General features: G+C 36.3%; 1 protein-coding gene and 1 long non-coding RNA gene across 4 annotated transcripts in view; one reads left to right on the top strand and one right to left on the bottom strand.

Annotated features, from left to right (window-relative positions):
* Positions 1-8: 8 nt before the first annotated feature.
* The window catches only part of OTUB2 (OTU deubiquitinase, ubiquitin aldehyde binding 2), a 37,243-nt gene continuing 19,295 nt past the window's right edge, over positions 9-17,956 (bottom strand). Inside the window, exons 3-6 of the mRNA XM_051977383.1 lie at positions 14,921-15,039; positions 9,047-9,131; positions 4,439-4,633; positions 9-3,384 (exon numbers count right to left, since the gene is read on the bottom strand). Of these exons, the coding sequence (XP_051833343.1) occupies positions 3,175-3,384; positions 4,439-4,633; positions 9,047-9,131; positions 14,921-15,039 (609 nt within the window). The 3' untranslated portion in view covers positions 9-3,174. The remainder of the gene's footprint in view (positions 3,385-4,438; positions 4,634-9,046; positions 9,132-14,920; positions 15,040-17,956) is intronic.
* The window catches only part of LOC127549401 (uncharacterized), a 67,880-nt gene continuing 63,481 nt past the window's right edge, over positions 13,558-17,956 (top strand). For 2 of the 3 annotated variants that reach the window (XR_007950576.1, XR_007950575.1), the window contains exon 1: positions 13,558-14,275. This is a non-coding gene — a long non-coding RNA (uncharacterized LOC127549401). The remainder of the gene's footprint in view (positions 14,276-17,956) is intronic. The other variant, XR_007950577.1, reaches the window with a different exon arrangement.

Here is a 17,956-nt window from a genome sequence, read left to right as displayed (position 1 = left end):
TTTCTAAATACTTCAGTAAATTAAACATTTATTTAGATGAATCAGATCATTTGGCTCCATTTCCCCAAGATGGTGGAATACAATGCTAGTCTGTGGAATGGGCAGTGAAAAATAAATGTTGGAAGATCCCATAGTTGATAGTTATTAAACATAATTTAACATTTAAACACATTAAACAGTGTGCTAGGCACTCTGAATCCATCAAAGGATATTTTTCCCCCACTACCTGAGATGGATAAATACAATGCTAATCTGTGGAACGGGCAGTGAAAAATCATATTGGAAAATCTTATCAATAATAGCTGATAGTCAATAAACATTTATTAAGCACCCTACTATGTATTAGGCACTATGTATCCATCAAAGGATGTTTTCTCTCATTATTACAACATTTTAACATACAAATAAAAGCAATGGTGTCCAGAAAACAGGGTACAGCAGTTAATATATTCATGGATCAGAGTCCTGTTCACTATGATTAACAATCATTAAATTCCTGTGCCATGAATTTGCAAGAGTTGATTGAACCTGAGCTTCCCATGTGAAATTCAAACACATTTTCTTTTACTTAAGAAGCCTAATGTTTTAATGAAAGTAGAACATTGTTTTCAAACAAGTGTTGAAAGCTTGGCACTATACTTGTAAACAGTAAACTTTTGTTTTTTTAAGCAATGACATAAACAGTAGCACCAACAGATCCCTAAAATCCCTTTAGAAATGGAACCTGAGAGAGGAAGACTGTGAATTTTAGAATTAGTGTAGAATTGTCCTTTGATGTTATCTCAAGTCTTCCTCTTTTCCTTCAGAAGAATGCAGAATTGTTAGCAGTGCCTATCAGAAGAGCTGGTGTTTTCACTTAGTTGTTCATTCCTACTTTGTTCCCCAGTCTCCCTCTTCCTATGCCCTCCCCCTCCCCCAACCTAGTTTTCTTCTTGGTTGTATAAAAAGTGGGACAGGAAGAAAACTTGATAATTACACACAATTTCATAGAATGTAGAGTTAAACATACAAAGAAAAAAAAACTTGTAAAAAGAAACAAAACCAAAAATTATCCTGTGAGATTCTAGTGTATAACCCTTTCTTTTTACAAACGAGGAAATGGGCCCAGAAGTGAAATGATTTGCCTAAGCATATAAAGGAAGGGGCAAAATTTGAACTCAGTGTCTCTGACTCCACATTTTAGTATTCTTCCAACTATTGGAGGCTGTGAACCTAAATCAGTGTTTTCCTAATGGCTACCTGTAATTTACAGGCAACATGAGTCCCATGTAAATTACTAGCTTTAGTGGTGTAATTTTGTCTGTCCAATGTTGTTCCCCACCCCCTTTTCTAACTAGCATTTTATATAGCACCTACTATGTGTCAGGCACTATAATAAACAGTTTACAGATAATTTTCTCATTTATACAATCCTGGGAGGTAGGTGCTATCATGATTTCCATTTTATAGTTGAGAAAACTGAGGCAGGCAGAGATTAAGTGACTTATCCTAGCTATAAAGTGTTTGAGCCTGGATTTGAACTCAAATCTTCTTGATTTTGGGCCCAGTGCATATGCAGCTGTACCTAGCTGCCTCTTCACTATTTTTCATTGGTTTGCTTCAATTTCTTAAGCCAGAAAAAGTAAGGGGGCTAAAGGGTCTGATTTCATCTTTTCTCAGTTAGTAGTTAGAGAGAAGACTGCCTGAGAATGATGGCTGCTTTATTTCAGAGGCACAGGGGCATTGGGGACTAAGAGTCTGGAAGAACTGGATTCAAATTCTGACTCAGACACTAGCTGTAGGACCTTGGGCAAACATCACTTTATGTCTTTTTAGTTTCCTCATGTAAAATGAGAGCAATGGATATGATGATCTCTAAGGGCCACCACAGGATTAACAGTCCTATACTAATGAGCAGGACTTAGAAACAAACCAAATTAGTTCTGGGTTGATGAGGCTATAGAAATGGGGGGTTTTTGACTCAATTGCCCCTGGAAATCTGGATTCATTGGGCCTAGTAAGAGCACAGCACTTCATTGTACTTTCTAGCTGATTTTCAAATCAAAACATATTCATTGTCGAAGAGGCAAGAAAAGTCTAGCTTAGCAGACGCCACCACAAGCCCAATTTCTTCTGTTCATACAGACTATGATGTATACATAGGATGCTCAGAGATTCCTCCTGATTGAGCTAGCCATTCAATGATCACTAACCAGTCAGTGGGGAAAAGCTCAGACTTTGGCATTAGGCAACTTTGCTGGGTTTACATTCTACTCTGCCCTTTTTTGCATTGAGCAAGTCATTTTACTCTTCTGGGCCTCAGTTTTCTCATCTACAAAATGAGAGATTTGGTCCAAGTGCAGAGATTCTGTACCTTTTTGGGCAGTCTGTTGGAGCACACAGAACTAATCTCAGAATAAGAGTAATAAAGGATAAATTGAAGGAAATGCTAAATTTCAGTGACAGGTTGGTAAAAATAAAGACGCAATAGTTTTTTCATTCAAATTCTCAACCCCCCCTGAAATCTAACTACAGGTCCCAGGACAAGAACTTCCAGATCTCAGCCTATATGATTTCAGGTAGGTTGCTAATCCTACCTGATGGCTCCAATGGGGACTCTAGTGATCAAAACATTGTATGTGGAAGCAATTTTCCCTGTCTCTTATTGTGAAGGATTACCTTTGGTGAACAGCTGTAGTCCACATAATATTAATAGAAAAAAATGAGATCTTCAACATCTGCTTACTCACCCACCCTGCTCCATTTTACAGATGCAAATACTAAGCTCCAGAGAGCCAATGACTTGTTAAAGACTGGGCATTGAGTGAGTGGCAGAGCCAGGATTCCTAACCAGGTCTCCTGATTGCTGGTCAAGTGTTCTTTTCTCATACCACTTACCCAATCAGAAGTGGAAAACATTTGGTCCATAGCCAAAACAAACACTATTAAGTTATCAGAAGTCAGTCAATGACAGATGATCTAGATGAGGTAAAAAAAAAAAAACAGCCTTTCTGCTGGTTAATCGGTATCACATATCAACACAGAACCTGGCCATGTTGTAAGTGATGAGCCCCCAAAGGCTGTACATTTTCTTCTAGCTAATGAAACATCTAAATCATTAAAAAAAAAAAAACCCAGAATGCTCTATAAGAATGTAGTCCTGTCGTTTCACACTCTACACCATAGGGCCTAAAATTAACCCACTTTATCAGCTGCATAAAGTATGTTGTAGTGTGATGTTTTATAAAGTAGATAAACTGACGGGCAGGCAGCCTCGGAAAATACATGGTGGTTCAGTGCGGTGTCCATTTCATCCACATATTCAACTTGAAGAGGGATGTTCAGCGCCTGAGACAGAGCGGTGATTTGAACATGGTCGCACTCCGTGGCCATGGGTTCCACTTCCTGTGAGGACCAACAAGAGAGCAATGTTCAGAAATATAGGAATATTGGGAGGCGGTTCAGAGGTTTGATTCCCTAGTAAATTAAGCAGCTTTGCTTTTTATGGACAGACTACTCCTCTCCCCCCATCTTCCCCTTCCCCGGCCGCTAACAGATGGCCATCTAGTCATAGGAGAGAATTCATGTTGGGTGAGATAGAGGGATGGATACCAAACCCTAGTCCAGAAAATAATTATGATAATAGTGGAGAGTATCAGGAACACCTGTGCTCAAAATTGGCCTTAGCCACTTGCTAGCTTTGGGACTCTTGGTAAGCCATTTAATTTCTGTTTATTCTAGTTTCCTCATCTGTATTATGTGGATTATGTTAGTGCCTACTTCCCAGAGTTATGGTGAGGATTACATAATTGTAAAGTGCTTAGCACAATGCCTGGCATCTAGTAAGTGCTATATAAATGTTTTTTGTTCAGTTGTTTTAGTCAGTCCAACTCTTTGTGACCTCACTTGACATTTTCTTTGCAAGCAGTTTGCCATTTCTTTCTCTAGCTTATTTTACAGATGAGGAAACTGAAGAAAACAGTTTAAGTGATTTGACCAGAGTCACACATCTAGTGTCTGAAGCCAGATTTGAACTCATGAAGATGAATCTTTCTGATTCGGAGCTATCTTTAAAATGGGCTTTTGACTGTTCAAATTTTAATAAACATGTATTACTTTTCTGATGGCATGCCAAGCTCTGTATTCCACTGCTGTATCAAGTGACAGATAATAAAACAGTTTCTGCCTTCTCCTCTCTGGGCATCATCATCTGAGAAAATAAGATATTAGAACTGGAAGGGGCCTCCATATCATTGGGGGCCCAGAAGCAAAGCATCTTGCTCAAGGTTACACGACTAGACAATGTCTGAATCAGGAGTCAAATCCAGGTTCCCTGGCTCTCAAGATGCCTCTTTCTTCCCTGAGAGATACTGAGGGTCCAGAGGCAAAGTACCTCTGGATACAAGTAGAGACTACAGCTACATCTAAGACTTCCCTACTACCAGAGGGGTAAACTTACTTGAGCACAGAAGTCTTTGACATCCATCTCCTCATCAATAAAATGCCTGAAGAAATCTGCCCGGTTCTTGATGAATGCAGAAGTAAGAAGCCTAAGGAATTGGACAATTCTATCCGAAAAACTCTGGTCATTGAAAACCTTCAGCAAGTTGGAAACAGAACCATCCTTCTCCACCATTTCAACCAAGCTGTAAAACTAAGGCCAAAGCACTTAAGAATATAGACAATACACAAGAACTTATTATTCCTGAGTTTAGACCTTCCTTTTTCAGGCCTTCAAGTTGATGAACTATAATAATCTCCAAGTTGATGTTAATTATTATACATCATTATATTAAATTATTATTTTATGTATTATATATTGATTGTATAATATATAACATTATAAAATTATTTATATTGACCAGAGTAATCTCTAAGATGCTGTTTCCCCAGAACAAAATAACTGAGTTAGAAACATTTTGTTACTATTTCAGGTCAGTCCAAAGGCACACACTCCAGAACAACCCCCACCCCCAAACTGTAAGTTTTTTTGGAGAAATGTGAACCTGAACACATGATTGTTTATTAATTGTGAACTCATCAGCTTCCCAGAATGTTGAAATGGGAAAGAAACTGAATATAGAAATGTTAGAATCGGAAGGGATCCTAGAACCACAGCAGCTACATATTATTTTATTGTTATATATATTACATATGAGGAAACTGAGGCCCTTAGAGATTGAGGCGGTTTGGTATGATGAAAAGAGTATTAGATTTGGAGTCAAAAGACCTGGATTCAAATCCTCCTTTTGACACATAAGCTGTGTGACCACGGATAAGTCACTCAAACTTTGAGTCTTTTCTCTTCTGTAAAATGAAGAATATATTACCTCTCTTCACATGCTTATTGTAATGATTAAATAAAATTCTATGTGGAAAAATCCTATCTGTAAAACTCAAAAGCCACTTGCTATAATTGTTTCCTAGAGCTTTCTATTGTTTAGTTGTTTTTTGTTGTGTCTGACTCTTTGAGGGTCCATTTGGGGTTTTCTTGGCAAAGATACTGGAGTGGTTTGCCATTTTCCTTCTCCAGTTCATTTTACAAATAAAGAAACTGAGGCAAATAAGATTACATGACTTGCCTGGGGTCACACAGCTAGTATTAAAGGCCACATTTGAACTCAGAGGAGCTTTTCTGACTCTAGGTCACTCTATCCACTTCCCAGATCACAGAACTAGTAGTGTGTGGTATAATCAAAGACAACCTATGGTTCCTAATTTTCAGTCTAGAATTCTTTCTACTATAAAATGATGACTCATTCCCCCCACCCAGAAGTCACAATTAGTTTAGAAAATTGTATGTTTGTAAGTCCACTAGGCTTAAAAAGTTAAAACTTCAATGAACATTTCTTTCCTGCTTTCCTCTCTCTCTATTGATTTCATGTCTATCTTTTAAAGTCCAACTTACATGTTGCCAGTTTCATGAAGCCTTCTCTGATTTCCTTCCCCTGAGAGTCCCTAACAGTAACATCCTTTCTTCATTCAGATCCCAAATAACACCTTTGCTTTGGAGGTAATGCATTGTCTTTATGTCAGAGAATAGGTGTGTGGGAGTGGGGGGAGTTGAAATAATCAAAGAATATAGGCTGTTTAGGGAACTTAGCGATCATATTTTATAGATGAGTAAATGGAAGTTCACAGAGAGAAATGTAAGTTTCATGAAGGCAGGAATTGTTATCTAAATTGTGTTTCTAAGGCAGTCTACCACAAATTAAAACATGGGGGAAAAGACTAGGTACATTCCAAATTTTACAAAAGGCTTAAAAAAATTTTTTTTAAGACTGGATCTATTATTTCCTTGGGGTAGGATGCTCCCAGTGACAAGTTTTCTCTGTCAATTCAGATTAATACCTTCTCTGCAATGTATAGTATTGTATTGTTGTATTAATTGTATGGATTATCTGGGACACTGAAGGATTAAATGAATGACTATGTGCATGTGTCAAAGATGGGATTTGAAACCAGGATATACACACTTGGAGTTCAGCTCTTTATCTACTAAGCCAACTTGCTTGGTTTTTTATTGTTTTTTATTTATTTATTTATTTTTTATTTACTGTTTTTTAGCCACGTCCAATTCTTTGTGACCCCTTTTGGAGTTTTCTTGACAAAGATACTGGATTGGTTTGCTCAGTCCTTTTCCAGCTCATTTTACAAATGAGGAAACTGAGGCAAATAGAGTTTAAATAACTTGCCCAGGCTCACACAATTATTAAGTATCCGGGCTCTGCACTCTACCCCCTGTCCCTAGATGCCTTCGACCTCAAACAACAACAAAAAATAGATTATCCATGCTTTGGATAATCTCCTTCATTGCTATACTTACATAGGCAGATCTATACATCTTTGGGCAACTGGCCAATAAACACACACACACACACACACACACACACACACACACACACACTTACTTCAATTTCTTTTTGTTTAAAGCAGAGAAAGAGCTAGTCATATGAAAAAGTGCTTCAAATCATTATTGATCAGAGAAATGCAAATTAAGACAACTCTGAAATACCACTGTACACCTGTCAGATTGGCTAAGATGAGAGGAAAAGATAATGACAAATATTGGAGGGGATGTGGGAAAAGTGGGACACTGATACATTGTTGGTGGAGTTGTGAATGAATCCAATCATTCTGGAGAGCAATTTGGAACTATGCTCAAAAAGTTATCAAACTGTGCATACCCTTTGATCCAGCAGTGTTTCTATTGGGATTATATCCCAAAGGGATCTTAAAAGAGGGAAAGGGATTCACATGTGCAAAAATGTTTGTGGCAGTCCTTTTCATAGTGGCAAGAAACTGGAAACTGAGTAGATGCCCATCAATTGGAAAATGGCTTAATAAATTATGGTATATGAATGTTATGGGATATTATTGTTCTGTAAGAAATGACCAGCAGGATGATTTCAGAAAGGCCTGGAGAGACCTACATGAACTAACTGATGCTGAGTGAAATGAGCAGAACCAGAAGATCATTGTACAAGGCAACAAGAAGACTATATGATGATCAATACCGATGGACATGGCTCTCTTCAACAATGAGAGGATTAAAACCAGTTCCAATTGTTCAGTGATGAAGAGAGCCATCTACACGCAGAGAAACATCTATGGGAACTGAGTGTGGAGCACAACATACCATTTCCACTCTTTCTGTTTTTGTTTGCTTGTATTTTTGTTTTCCTTCTCAGGTTTTTTTTTTTCTTTCTTTCTAGATTTGATTTTTCTTATGCAGCAAGATAACTGTATATATATGTATACATATATTATATTTTATAAACTTTAACATATTTAACATGTAATTGGTCTACCTGCCAGCTAGGGAAGGGGATGGGAGAAAGGAGAGGAAAAGTTGGAATAGAAGATTTTGCAAGGGTCAGTGTTGAAAAATCACCCATGCATATGTTTTGTAAATAAAAAATTTAAAAAAAAAGCAGAGAAAGAGAAATGCTTTCAGCCCTCTATTTTCATATTTATCCCTGCATTGTCATGATTTTATCCGTCCCAAGGTGTAGTATAGTAGAGATAGCTGCTGTCATAGAAATAAGCCCTGGACATTCAACCAGATGACCCGGGCTTGAGGACCAGCTCTGTCACTTATCTCTGCACCCAGAGAAGTCAATTTCAATCCAATCAATGAACCTTAGTTTCCTCATATACAAAATGGGAATAATATTGCTAATCATCTCGTAGTAGTAAAATGTAAGGTATTTTGTGATTTTTTTTGGCGGCAAAGAATTGGAAATTGAGGAGATGCCCATCAACTGGGGAATGGCTAAACAAGATGTAGTATATGATTGTAATGGGATATTACTGTGTATAAGAGCTGACTAGAAGGATGATTTCAGGAAAACCTGGAAAGAATTATGTGAATTGATACATAGTAAAGTGAACAGAACCAGGAGAACATTGTATACAGTAACAGAAATATTGTTTGATGAAGAACTGTGAATAACTTAACTCTCCCCAGTAATACAATGATGCAAGACAACTTGGAAAGACTTATGATTAAAAAAAATGCTATGCACTTCTAGAGAAGGAAGTGATCTGAGTCTGAATGGAGATTGCAGCATTCTTTCTTGCTTTTTTTTTTTTTTTTTTGGTCTGTTTTCTTTCACAACACGATTATGGAAATTTTTTGCATGACTACACATATATAATTTATATTGAATTGTTGTATTCTCAATGAAGGGATATAGGGAAGGAGAGAATTTGGAACTCTAAGTTTTAAAAACACAAATTTAAAAAAAAAGTTTTTAATGGGAAAAAATACTAAATATATTTAGTAAAAAAATTAAGTTTTTTTTAAAAAAGAAACAATAGCCCAGAAGGAAAAGGTTATCAGCTGCCTGCAAGCAGCCTCAAAAGAGCCTCATATTCTTCTTAGGGATATTGTTCCCTTTCTGAGCCTTATTTCCATTTTGCAGGAAATCAAGGCTTTGAGAATTTAATTGATTTGACCTTGATCACACAGTTATTGTCTTCATGTTTTCTCAGTAGTACTGACCTGCTCTCCTGTTTGTATTTTTTCTTGGCTATTTTGGCTGTCAGTTCACAGACTACTTACTGCATTAAAGAAGTTTCTGAATTTGTGTTCTTCAAAGCCAGCAGCTAAAAGGTCTTTTGGGGTCTGTAGTACACGTTCCTTAAACCTGAAAGGGATTGAACCTAAAGATTAGAGGTTAGTGAATAAAGTATCAAGTGCATCATCTACATGCAGTTTCTTCAGCATTTTGAGCTCTGTTATTCCATGGATGTGCTGGAGCCAAATTTGTTAATTTTTTAGTGAAATTTTGTTAATTTTTAATGAAAACAATTTTACTATTCAGTTACAAAGTTACAAATCAAAGCTGGATTTATTGTTTTGTTGATTATCTAGATTTAAGAAAGTGTTAATAATGTAAATGAAATTTAAAGACCGTATGTATACTTTTTTTCTTCTAGAGGTCTTGGTTGTTAAACATTAATCAGCACACTACTGTATTGTTCTATAAACATTGTTTGAGTTTGGCAGAAGTGAAGTAGGAGATTCAGGGAAGGAAGTTATTATCAGATTAGAGGCCAGGTAGGATGATAATGATAAAAAAAAAAAAAACCTGATAATGGCATTTATATAGGACTTCATAGTTTGCAATTATCTCATTTGAGGCTTACAATGTCCTTACTGTTATTCCACCTCATATTTCTATAAAGGGAAGCCAGGACAGGGGCTACTTTCATTAAAGGAAGCCCATTTACCCAATTATAGAAATAGCACCTAAAGGGAATAATAAAGGAATTCAACTAGATCATTTAAGCTTTCCAATATATTCTCCTTACATATTTATGAGGTAGGTAATACAAAATATTAACATTTTACAGGTAAAGGTACTGAAATGGAGAGTGTTGCCCATGGTCCCCAAACTAGTTAGTTTTCAGACTTATGCTTTTCTAATCTTTCTTTATCCCCTGCGCCAATCCCACAGTCCTCTCCAGAATAATAAAATGGATGCTGGAGCAAGTCTATGGAGCATATGACACCTCACTTCTCAAAACATCCTAAATACCTCCCGGGTCTCTAAAAGAAGTCACTTTTGGTTAGGATCTTCTATCAGCTCTTTCCTTTCAAAGCTTACCCTTTGGGAAAACTTGAGACTTCATTGTACTCTCCTGAGGTTTAAATAGGCTAATGTGCAAAGCAGGCTCTAAAGGTTTGCTGTATAATCACTTTGAAAAGGTTGTTTTGGATGTTTTGTGTTCTTTTCCTTTTCAGCAATCTAGTTTCAGTATATGCCAAATATGGCGAAGGATTATGCCACCTAATGGTACACTTAAAAAATACACTACAAAGTTTTAGTGTATTTTTTTTCTTTCCTGTCTTAAGTCCTGTTCTGCTTAACATTTTTTATTCATGACTTGGATTAAGGTGGTGTATACCAAATCTGAAGAAAAGACAAATTCAGAAATGGAAACTAATACAATGGATCACTTGTGTCCACTTGTGTCCAATTCTTCTGTGACCTAATGGGTCCCTTCTATCCCCCTATCCTCCCTCTCTGTTGAAGTATGTCAAAGTTCATGTTTGCTGTTTCTATATTATCTATCCATCGCTTCTGCCAGCCCCTTTTCTTTAACTCTTTCCTTTAATTTTTCACAATACCAGGGTCTTTTCCAATGAGCCCACAAATATAGAATCCAAAAATATCTCAAGAATTGAAAGTTGAAGGCTGAAGCTAGTAAGATGAAACTTACTAGAAATAATTGTAAAGTACTGCACTTAGGGTCAAAAAATCAATCACATGACTATAGGATAGGAAAAATGTATTTTTTTTAAAAGAGCAAAAAGTTCTCAGTGCCATGTTTTAGAAAGGATATTAAAACACTATAATGTGTTCAGAGGAAGATATTAAAATATTGTGATGTATTCAGAGAAGCATAAACAGGATAGAAATGGGACTCAAAACCATCTTCTCTGTTGAAGTAATCAAGAATACTTGGTGTAGAAGAAGGAAAAACTGGTAGAGCAGAGCAGGACAATTTGTACTTGTGTATTTCAGGAATCTGAAAAACTGTCAAGTAATGAAGATTAGCTTTTCTCAACATGAATAATACCAATGGATGAAAATTATATGGAAGAGTATTTATTCTTTTTTAAAAAGAAGAAGTTACCTCACACCTTTCAGATTGGGTAAAATGACAGGAAAAGATAATGATAAATGTTCAGGAGAGGGTGTGGGACACTAATGCATTGTTGTCACAAAAAATTGTAAAATGATCCAACCACTCTGGATAGCAATCTAGAACTATGCCCAAAGAGTTATAAAACTGTATATACCCTTTGACCCAGCAGTGCTATTATTGGGTCTGTATCCCAAGGAAATCATAAAGAAGGGAAAAGAACCCACATGTGCAAAAATGTTTGTAGCAGCTCTTTTTTGTGGTAGCAAAGATTTGGAAAATGAATAAGATGCCCATCACTTTGGGGAATGGCTGAACAAGTTGTGGTATATGAAGGTAATGGAATATTATTGTTCTTTAAAAAATGATGAACAAGCTGATTTTAGAAAGATCTGGACAGATTTACATGAACTGAATGAATGCTGAGTGAAACAAGCAGAATCAGGAATACATTGTATACAATAACAGCAAGAATGTGCAATGATCCACTATGAAAAACTTGGTTCTTCTAAGTGATTCAGTAATTCAAAGCAATCCTGATAGGCTTTGGACAGAAAATACCATCTGTATCCAGAAAAAGAACTAAGGAGACTGAATGTAATGTTCACTTCTTTTTTTTCCTGTGCTTTCTTTTAATCTCTCCCATGATTTTTCCCTTTTGCTCTGATTTTTCTCTCCCAACATGATTCATAAAGCAATATGTGTTAAAATTTAATTTTAAAAAAATAAAAAGAAGAAATTACAAGGAAGCAAATTTCAGTTCATTAAAAGGAAGCATTTCTTAGTGATAAGCACTTAATGATAATCTATCTTAATTATTAATGATGAGGAAACCAGATGGCACAGTAGATAGAGCATGGTGTTGGGAGGACCTGAGTTCAAATGCAGTATCAGACACTTGACACCTAGGAACTGTGTAACCCTGGTCAAATAACTTAACCCCAATTGCCTCATCCAAAAAAAAAAGAAAAAAGAAAAAAAAAGAAAAAAGAAAGAACGAAAGCAAGAAAAAGAATTAATAATGAAGACTAGATGATCACTTCTTAGGGACATTATAGAGAAGAATCATCTTTTGGATAGGATTTATATCTACCAATGGTCAAGGCCCAGCTCAAATGCTACTTCTTCCATAAGATGTAAAATGGATCAGTTAGATTATATGAAATGTAAAAAGCTTTTGCACAAAGAAAACTAAGGTAGCCAAAATCAGAAAAAAGAAAACTGGAGGCGGGGGGGGGGGGAATTTACAGTAAATTTCTTTGATAAAGACTTCATTTCATAGCTATTGAGTAACTGAGTTCCCATCCAACACTGTAGTACTATGAGTCTATGTATGGCAGAGAATAAGATCCAGGTCAATAAGATGGTGAAACAGGAAAATTCTCCCTTTCACTTCCTCACCCCTCTCATAGCACTGCCCTCCCTCAAAGATGTCCAGAAGCTTCTTGGTCTTTTTTTTGGGGGGGAGGGTAGGGTTAAATGACTTGCTCAGGGTTACACAGCTAGGAAATGTTAAGTGTCTGAGGCTGCATTTGAACTCAGGTCCTCCTGACTTCAGGACTGATGTTCTATCCACTGCCCCATCTAGTTGCCCCAGCCTCTAAATCTTTTCAGTCTTCCCCCTAGCAAAATTACTTTGGTATGGAGAGAGGCCTAGGAAACCTGCATGTACAGAAAACAATTTTGGAGGCAGTGTCAGACGATTTTGGTTCAAGTAAATGTGATGTCATTAAACTACTGTTTTGACCTTGGGCAATGGACTTAATTTTCCTGCTCTGTTGCCTCACAGGCAAAAAATGAGAGGGTAGGACTAGATGACCTTGAATGTTCCATCTACGATTCTATGAATATCACTTGGAGAGAAGAGATAGATTTTCAAATGCACTGAGTCACTTATGATAATCCCATAGATGGATGAGGAAGGATATGATATAGTGGAATGACTGCTGACTCTAGATTCAAAGGACTTGGGTTCAAATCCCACCCCGATGTCTGTACATTGTGTGATCTTGCTCAAGTCATTAACCCCCCTTCCCTCCCCTCCCCCCCGAACTCAATTTCTTCGTATGTAAAATGAAGAGACCAGATTAGATTTTTTTTTAGATTTCTTCCAGCTCTACATCTAAGAACTGTATGTAGTGTTTTGAAGCAAAGGTTTGCCCAAATAGTCTTCAGATCACATTGTAATTTGGGCATCTACTCCCATTATATTTAAGGTCAGATCTGATCAGATCCAGGTAAGATAAATAAAGCTAATAATAATAACACTTTTAGGCTTGAAAAACATTTTACAAATTTTGTTTTTAATAAACTTTAATTTTAATTGTTTTAATAATAATTTAATAAGAATTAATTTACTAATAAAATTTTGATAATTTTATAAATATCATTCATTTTATCCTCACAACAAAAATGGTTTGTAGGTGATACTATTATTATTATTTACAAAGGAGGCAGGAAGAAGTTAAATGATTTGCTTAGGATCTCATACATAGCAAGTAAATGATTGAGGCTGGATCTGAATGTGGATCTTCCTACCTCCAGGCCTGGCATCCATTATAGCAATAAAGGGAGATGGAATCTCTATAAATAATTCAATAAATGGCCAACCTATTTCTGCTTGAAAACTTCCATTTTTGAGGGATTTGTTTTGGTTTGAATTCTCTGGTTAACTGTCCTAAAACAATTTATTTTTTTGCTAGTTTTGATCTGGCCAGTGAATCAGTTGGGGCACCTAGGAAAGGTATTTTATTCAGCCTCCCTGTCTCCAAGAAACATCATACCTAAATCATGGCAAAGAGCAGATAATTACCTTTTTCATGGTCACCAAGAAAGGTGACTCCAAAGACATATGAAATCACAGGGTGCAAACAGAACAAAAAGGAAGCCTAGAACATAGAATGTAAGAACTGGAAGGTAGACAGGATACAATATGGAGAAGAATAGAGAATGTTAGCCATGGAAGGTTCATTAGAGATTAGCTTAGAGATGCAGAAACTAAGGCCCAAGGAGTGACTTGGTTAAAGAAATGTAGGTAAGTCAGTGGCTGAGTTTGGATGAGAACCGGTATTCTGAGCCTTCTGTTTCATTGCTTATTCTCTCTTGCTTTCAGAAGATACCTTCAAGATTCTAATCAGAGGTGTGTACTAGTATATTTAATAATCAACTCTTTGGGGAGGAAAATGTATGTTGAACACACTTTTAACTTTACTTCCTTTATCATGAATTCTTTTCTTCACCAATTTTAAAGTCTAATTATTGATATTGTTTAGTCATTTCAGTTGTGTTTCACTCTTTGTGACCTCGTTTGGGGGTTTTCTTGGCATACCAACAAATCCCAAAAAACAAAACAAAACCAAAAAACCAAAACAAAATCAACAAAACAAAACCAAACCAAACCAACAAGCCTTGATTATAGCTTTTGTTGATTTCTGAGGTGTAAATGCTCCCAGCGGAAATGTAATAATCAGCTCTCACAAATAGTGAGCTGGAACTAGCACACTCCTAACACTAACTACTACTTTCTAAATATGAGCACAACCAAACAAAAACCACTGAAGCCTTTGAGACAGCTGAGTTTAGAGCGCAGATCTCTTTATTGCATTTACCATTTTAACTTAACCCAATCCAATCTAATCCAATGTAACATGAATGTACCTAATGTGTGTAAATGTTTGTATTAGGAGAGACACAAAACAAAAAAACAATTACTGCCCTCAAAAAGCTTATACTTTATGTAGGGGATACAATGTGTAAACAGGGAAGAATCCACATGGTAATTTACCTGAGAATTTCCCTGCTGTTTCCAATTAGTGATTCTAAATAGGAATAACCTAAGGCTCGGTAAAAGCAATTCCCATCTCCTTTTGTTTTTCGTAGAGCAGAAAATCTTTTGCTGAGTTCCTGGGGAAAGAAAGACATAGTTTTAGATAAGAAAGTAATAATTATAATGATAACCATAGCTGATATCTATATAACATTTTGGTGTTGGCAGATTGTTTTATATACATTATCTCATTTGATTTTTGCAACATCTTATGAGTTAAATATGGCTGGGTATTTTTGTCCCTTTTTTATAGATGAAGCAGCAGAAATTTTAAAAGATTAAATAACTGACTGAAAGTCATACAATAAAAGCACCTAAGTTGCTCCAAAAACTAAGTCTTGTACTCTTTGCACTAGACCAAACTGTATTAAATCTTTGTCTTGTTAATTCCCTCATCTGAAAATTCTCAGTTAGGCAAGGTACCACACTTATCTCTTGTGTACAACATGTTCTCTCACCTGTTTACCTATGCTTATTCTTCAAGAACTTATTTATTCCTTCATTTGTTCAAGAAATAGTAATTATTGAATGCTTCAGAGTTCAAGATTCTATATTTGCAAACACTGAGGAAACAGAAAAATAACACAAATAAGGCCTTAGTCTCAAGAAACTTATGATCTAGTAACAGAAATAAGATGTGGACACACACACATAGGACAGCAAGTGATGAGCACATAAGGAAGGTTTAAACAGAGAGACTGCTTCCAGCTTGAAGGGGACAAAGGGAGGTAAATGTGGAAGGCTTCAAGAAAGAACAGTTTGATATGACTAGTGATAGCTTTGTTTTCTTCTTCTGAAAACTGCCTGTTCATATCCTTTGACCATTTAACAAGTGGGGAATGGCTCTTATTTTTATAAATTTGACTCAGTTACTCAAATAGCAAAGAAATGAGGTCTTTCCTTTATCAGATAAATTTGCTGTAAATCTCCTCTCCCCCCCCCGCTCCAGTTTTCTGTTTTCTAATTTTGGTTACTTTAGTTTTCTTTTGCAAAAGTTTTTTACATTTCATGTAATCAAAATGAATCAACTGAGATTCTATGAAAGAAGTAATACTTGAGCTATGCCTTGACTATTAGTAGGACACCAGCAAGTGGAGATGAAGTTGGGATAGGGCATTTCGGGGATAGGGAACAGAATGAGAAAAGACATTTGGAAGGAAGATAGTGGGATGATATTCAAGGGCTAGAAAGTACTCCCCACTTGGCTAGAAAAGTTCTTGCAGAAGAGGAATATGGGTAAGTTAAAGTACTCTAAATTACTTCCAACTTTTGGCAAAAAAGGTGGTGAATGGAACATATATTTTCATGTGAGACCAATGTGCTAATTTGTTTTGCTTAACTTATATAGGAGAGTTCTCTTTGTGGGCTGTCAGTGGGAAGTTGACAGTGTTTTTTTAAAAAAAAATCAGTATCAAATATTAGTCAGACATTTTTTAAAAAAGGAAAGAAAAGTCTCTTCGAGTTATATGGTAAATGTTCATGAATTCCAGGAGGATGTTGGGTTTTTTCTAGTTGGAGAAGAAAGCTCATCCAAAGTGTGCATTAGGAAGAAGCAGCTAGATTACATCTACCAATTTAATTAAACAAATATTAAATGCCTAGGCAGCTGGGTGGCTTTGTAGATATAGTCCTGGCCCTAGAGGCAGAAAGACTCACTTATATGGACATTTAATAACTATGTGACTCCCAGAAAATCACTTAATCTGTTTGCCTCAGTTTCCTTATCTGTAAAATGAGCTGGAGAAGGAAATGACAAATCCATTCCTCTCTCTTTGCTAACAAAACTCTAGTTAGAGTCATGAAAAGTTGAACATGACTAAAACAACTGTACAACAATATACTAAGGCAACTGAAAAAAGGCAATCAAAATAAGTGAAAAATATTGTAGAGGGATTTATAAGAGTTAGATATGTAGTGGGTGAAAGATGAAATGACTAAGGAAAAAAATTCGATTTTTCTGAGCATATTGATTTAATAAATAAAGTGTGGCAACTGCCCAACAAATCAGAACCAGGCTTCCTCAGCTTAGTCCTAGACCCCAAATGTGGGAGGAGACAGACTTTTATACATTAAAAATAATTTGTCAAATAAGACTAATTAATTAAAAGGAAACAATACAACATTAGGTGATATGATTTATAATTGAGTGAAAGATTAGCTACTTTCCAAGTTGGGAGGGGGAAAAATGAACAGATACAATTCTCTGAAATCAGAAAAGGAGGTGTCCCATTCCCGTCGACCCAAGTGTTTGTAACCAAAGGACCATGGAGACAATAACTGATTAATCAGTGTGGAACCAGTTTTCAGATAACACCTATGGGTTGCTTGTTATGTACAATTGTGAGAAAACTCCTTACACTGTTCTTTGGATCCGATTAGATTTCTGGTCAGCATAACCTGGATCCTTAGCTAAGAGTCACTAAGCAGCAGTAGAGAGCCCAGTTTTCTAGCCACGCAGGCCTAGGTGCAAACAATACAATAAAATTTTCTCTCAACCCCCCACAATGGGATAAGGTTTCTCATGGGACAGAAATTGGACTAGATCCATAGTTGAACAGAAAGGAAACTGAGCTGACTCCAGAGTTGAGTCACAAGATGGACTGGGTTTGGTGCATTCAGTTCTAACAATTAACTCCCTTGCTGTCCTACTTCCCGCAATTCCTTCAGGTAATCGATTAGATATGGCAGCTAGGTGGCGCCATGGATATAGCACGCAAAACATTACAAGATTCGGCCTGGATTTATGACCCTGGACAAATTTCTTTAACTCTGTCTCAGTTTCCTAATCTGTAAAATGGGGATAATAATAGCATCTATGTCCCAGGTTTGTTTTGAGGATAAATGAGACAATATTTGTAAATTTTAAAGAGTTCTATAAATGCTAGCTATAATCTTCATCATTATAATCTTCCTCTTCATCATTAGATAAGAAGGGAGGAATCAAAGAGAGCATATACCAAACTTTTATTCAAATGTGGAAGGAACAAGGTTATA

The sequence above is a fragment of the Antechinus flavipes genome, chromosome 2 (assembly GCF_016432865.1).
Source record: "Antechinus flavipes isolate AdamAnt ecotype Samford, QLD, Australia chromosome 2, AdamAnt_v2, whole genome shotgun sequence".
NCBI classification, from domain to species: domain Eukaryota; kingdom Metazoa; phylum Chordata; class Mammalia; order Dasyuromorphia; family Dasyuridae; genus Antechinus; species Antechinus flavipes.
This window is presented reverse-complemented; position numbering and strand designations above follow the sequence as displayed.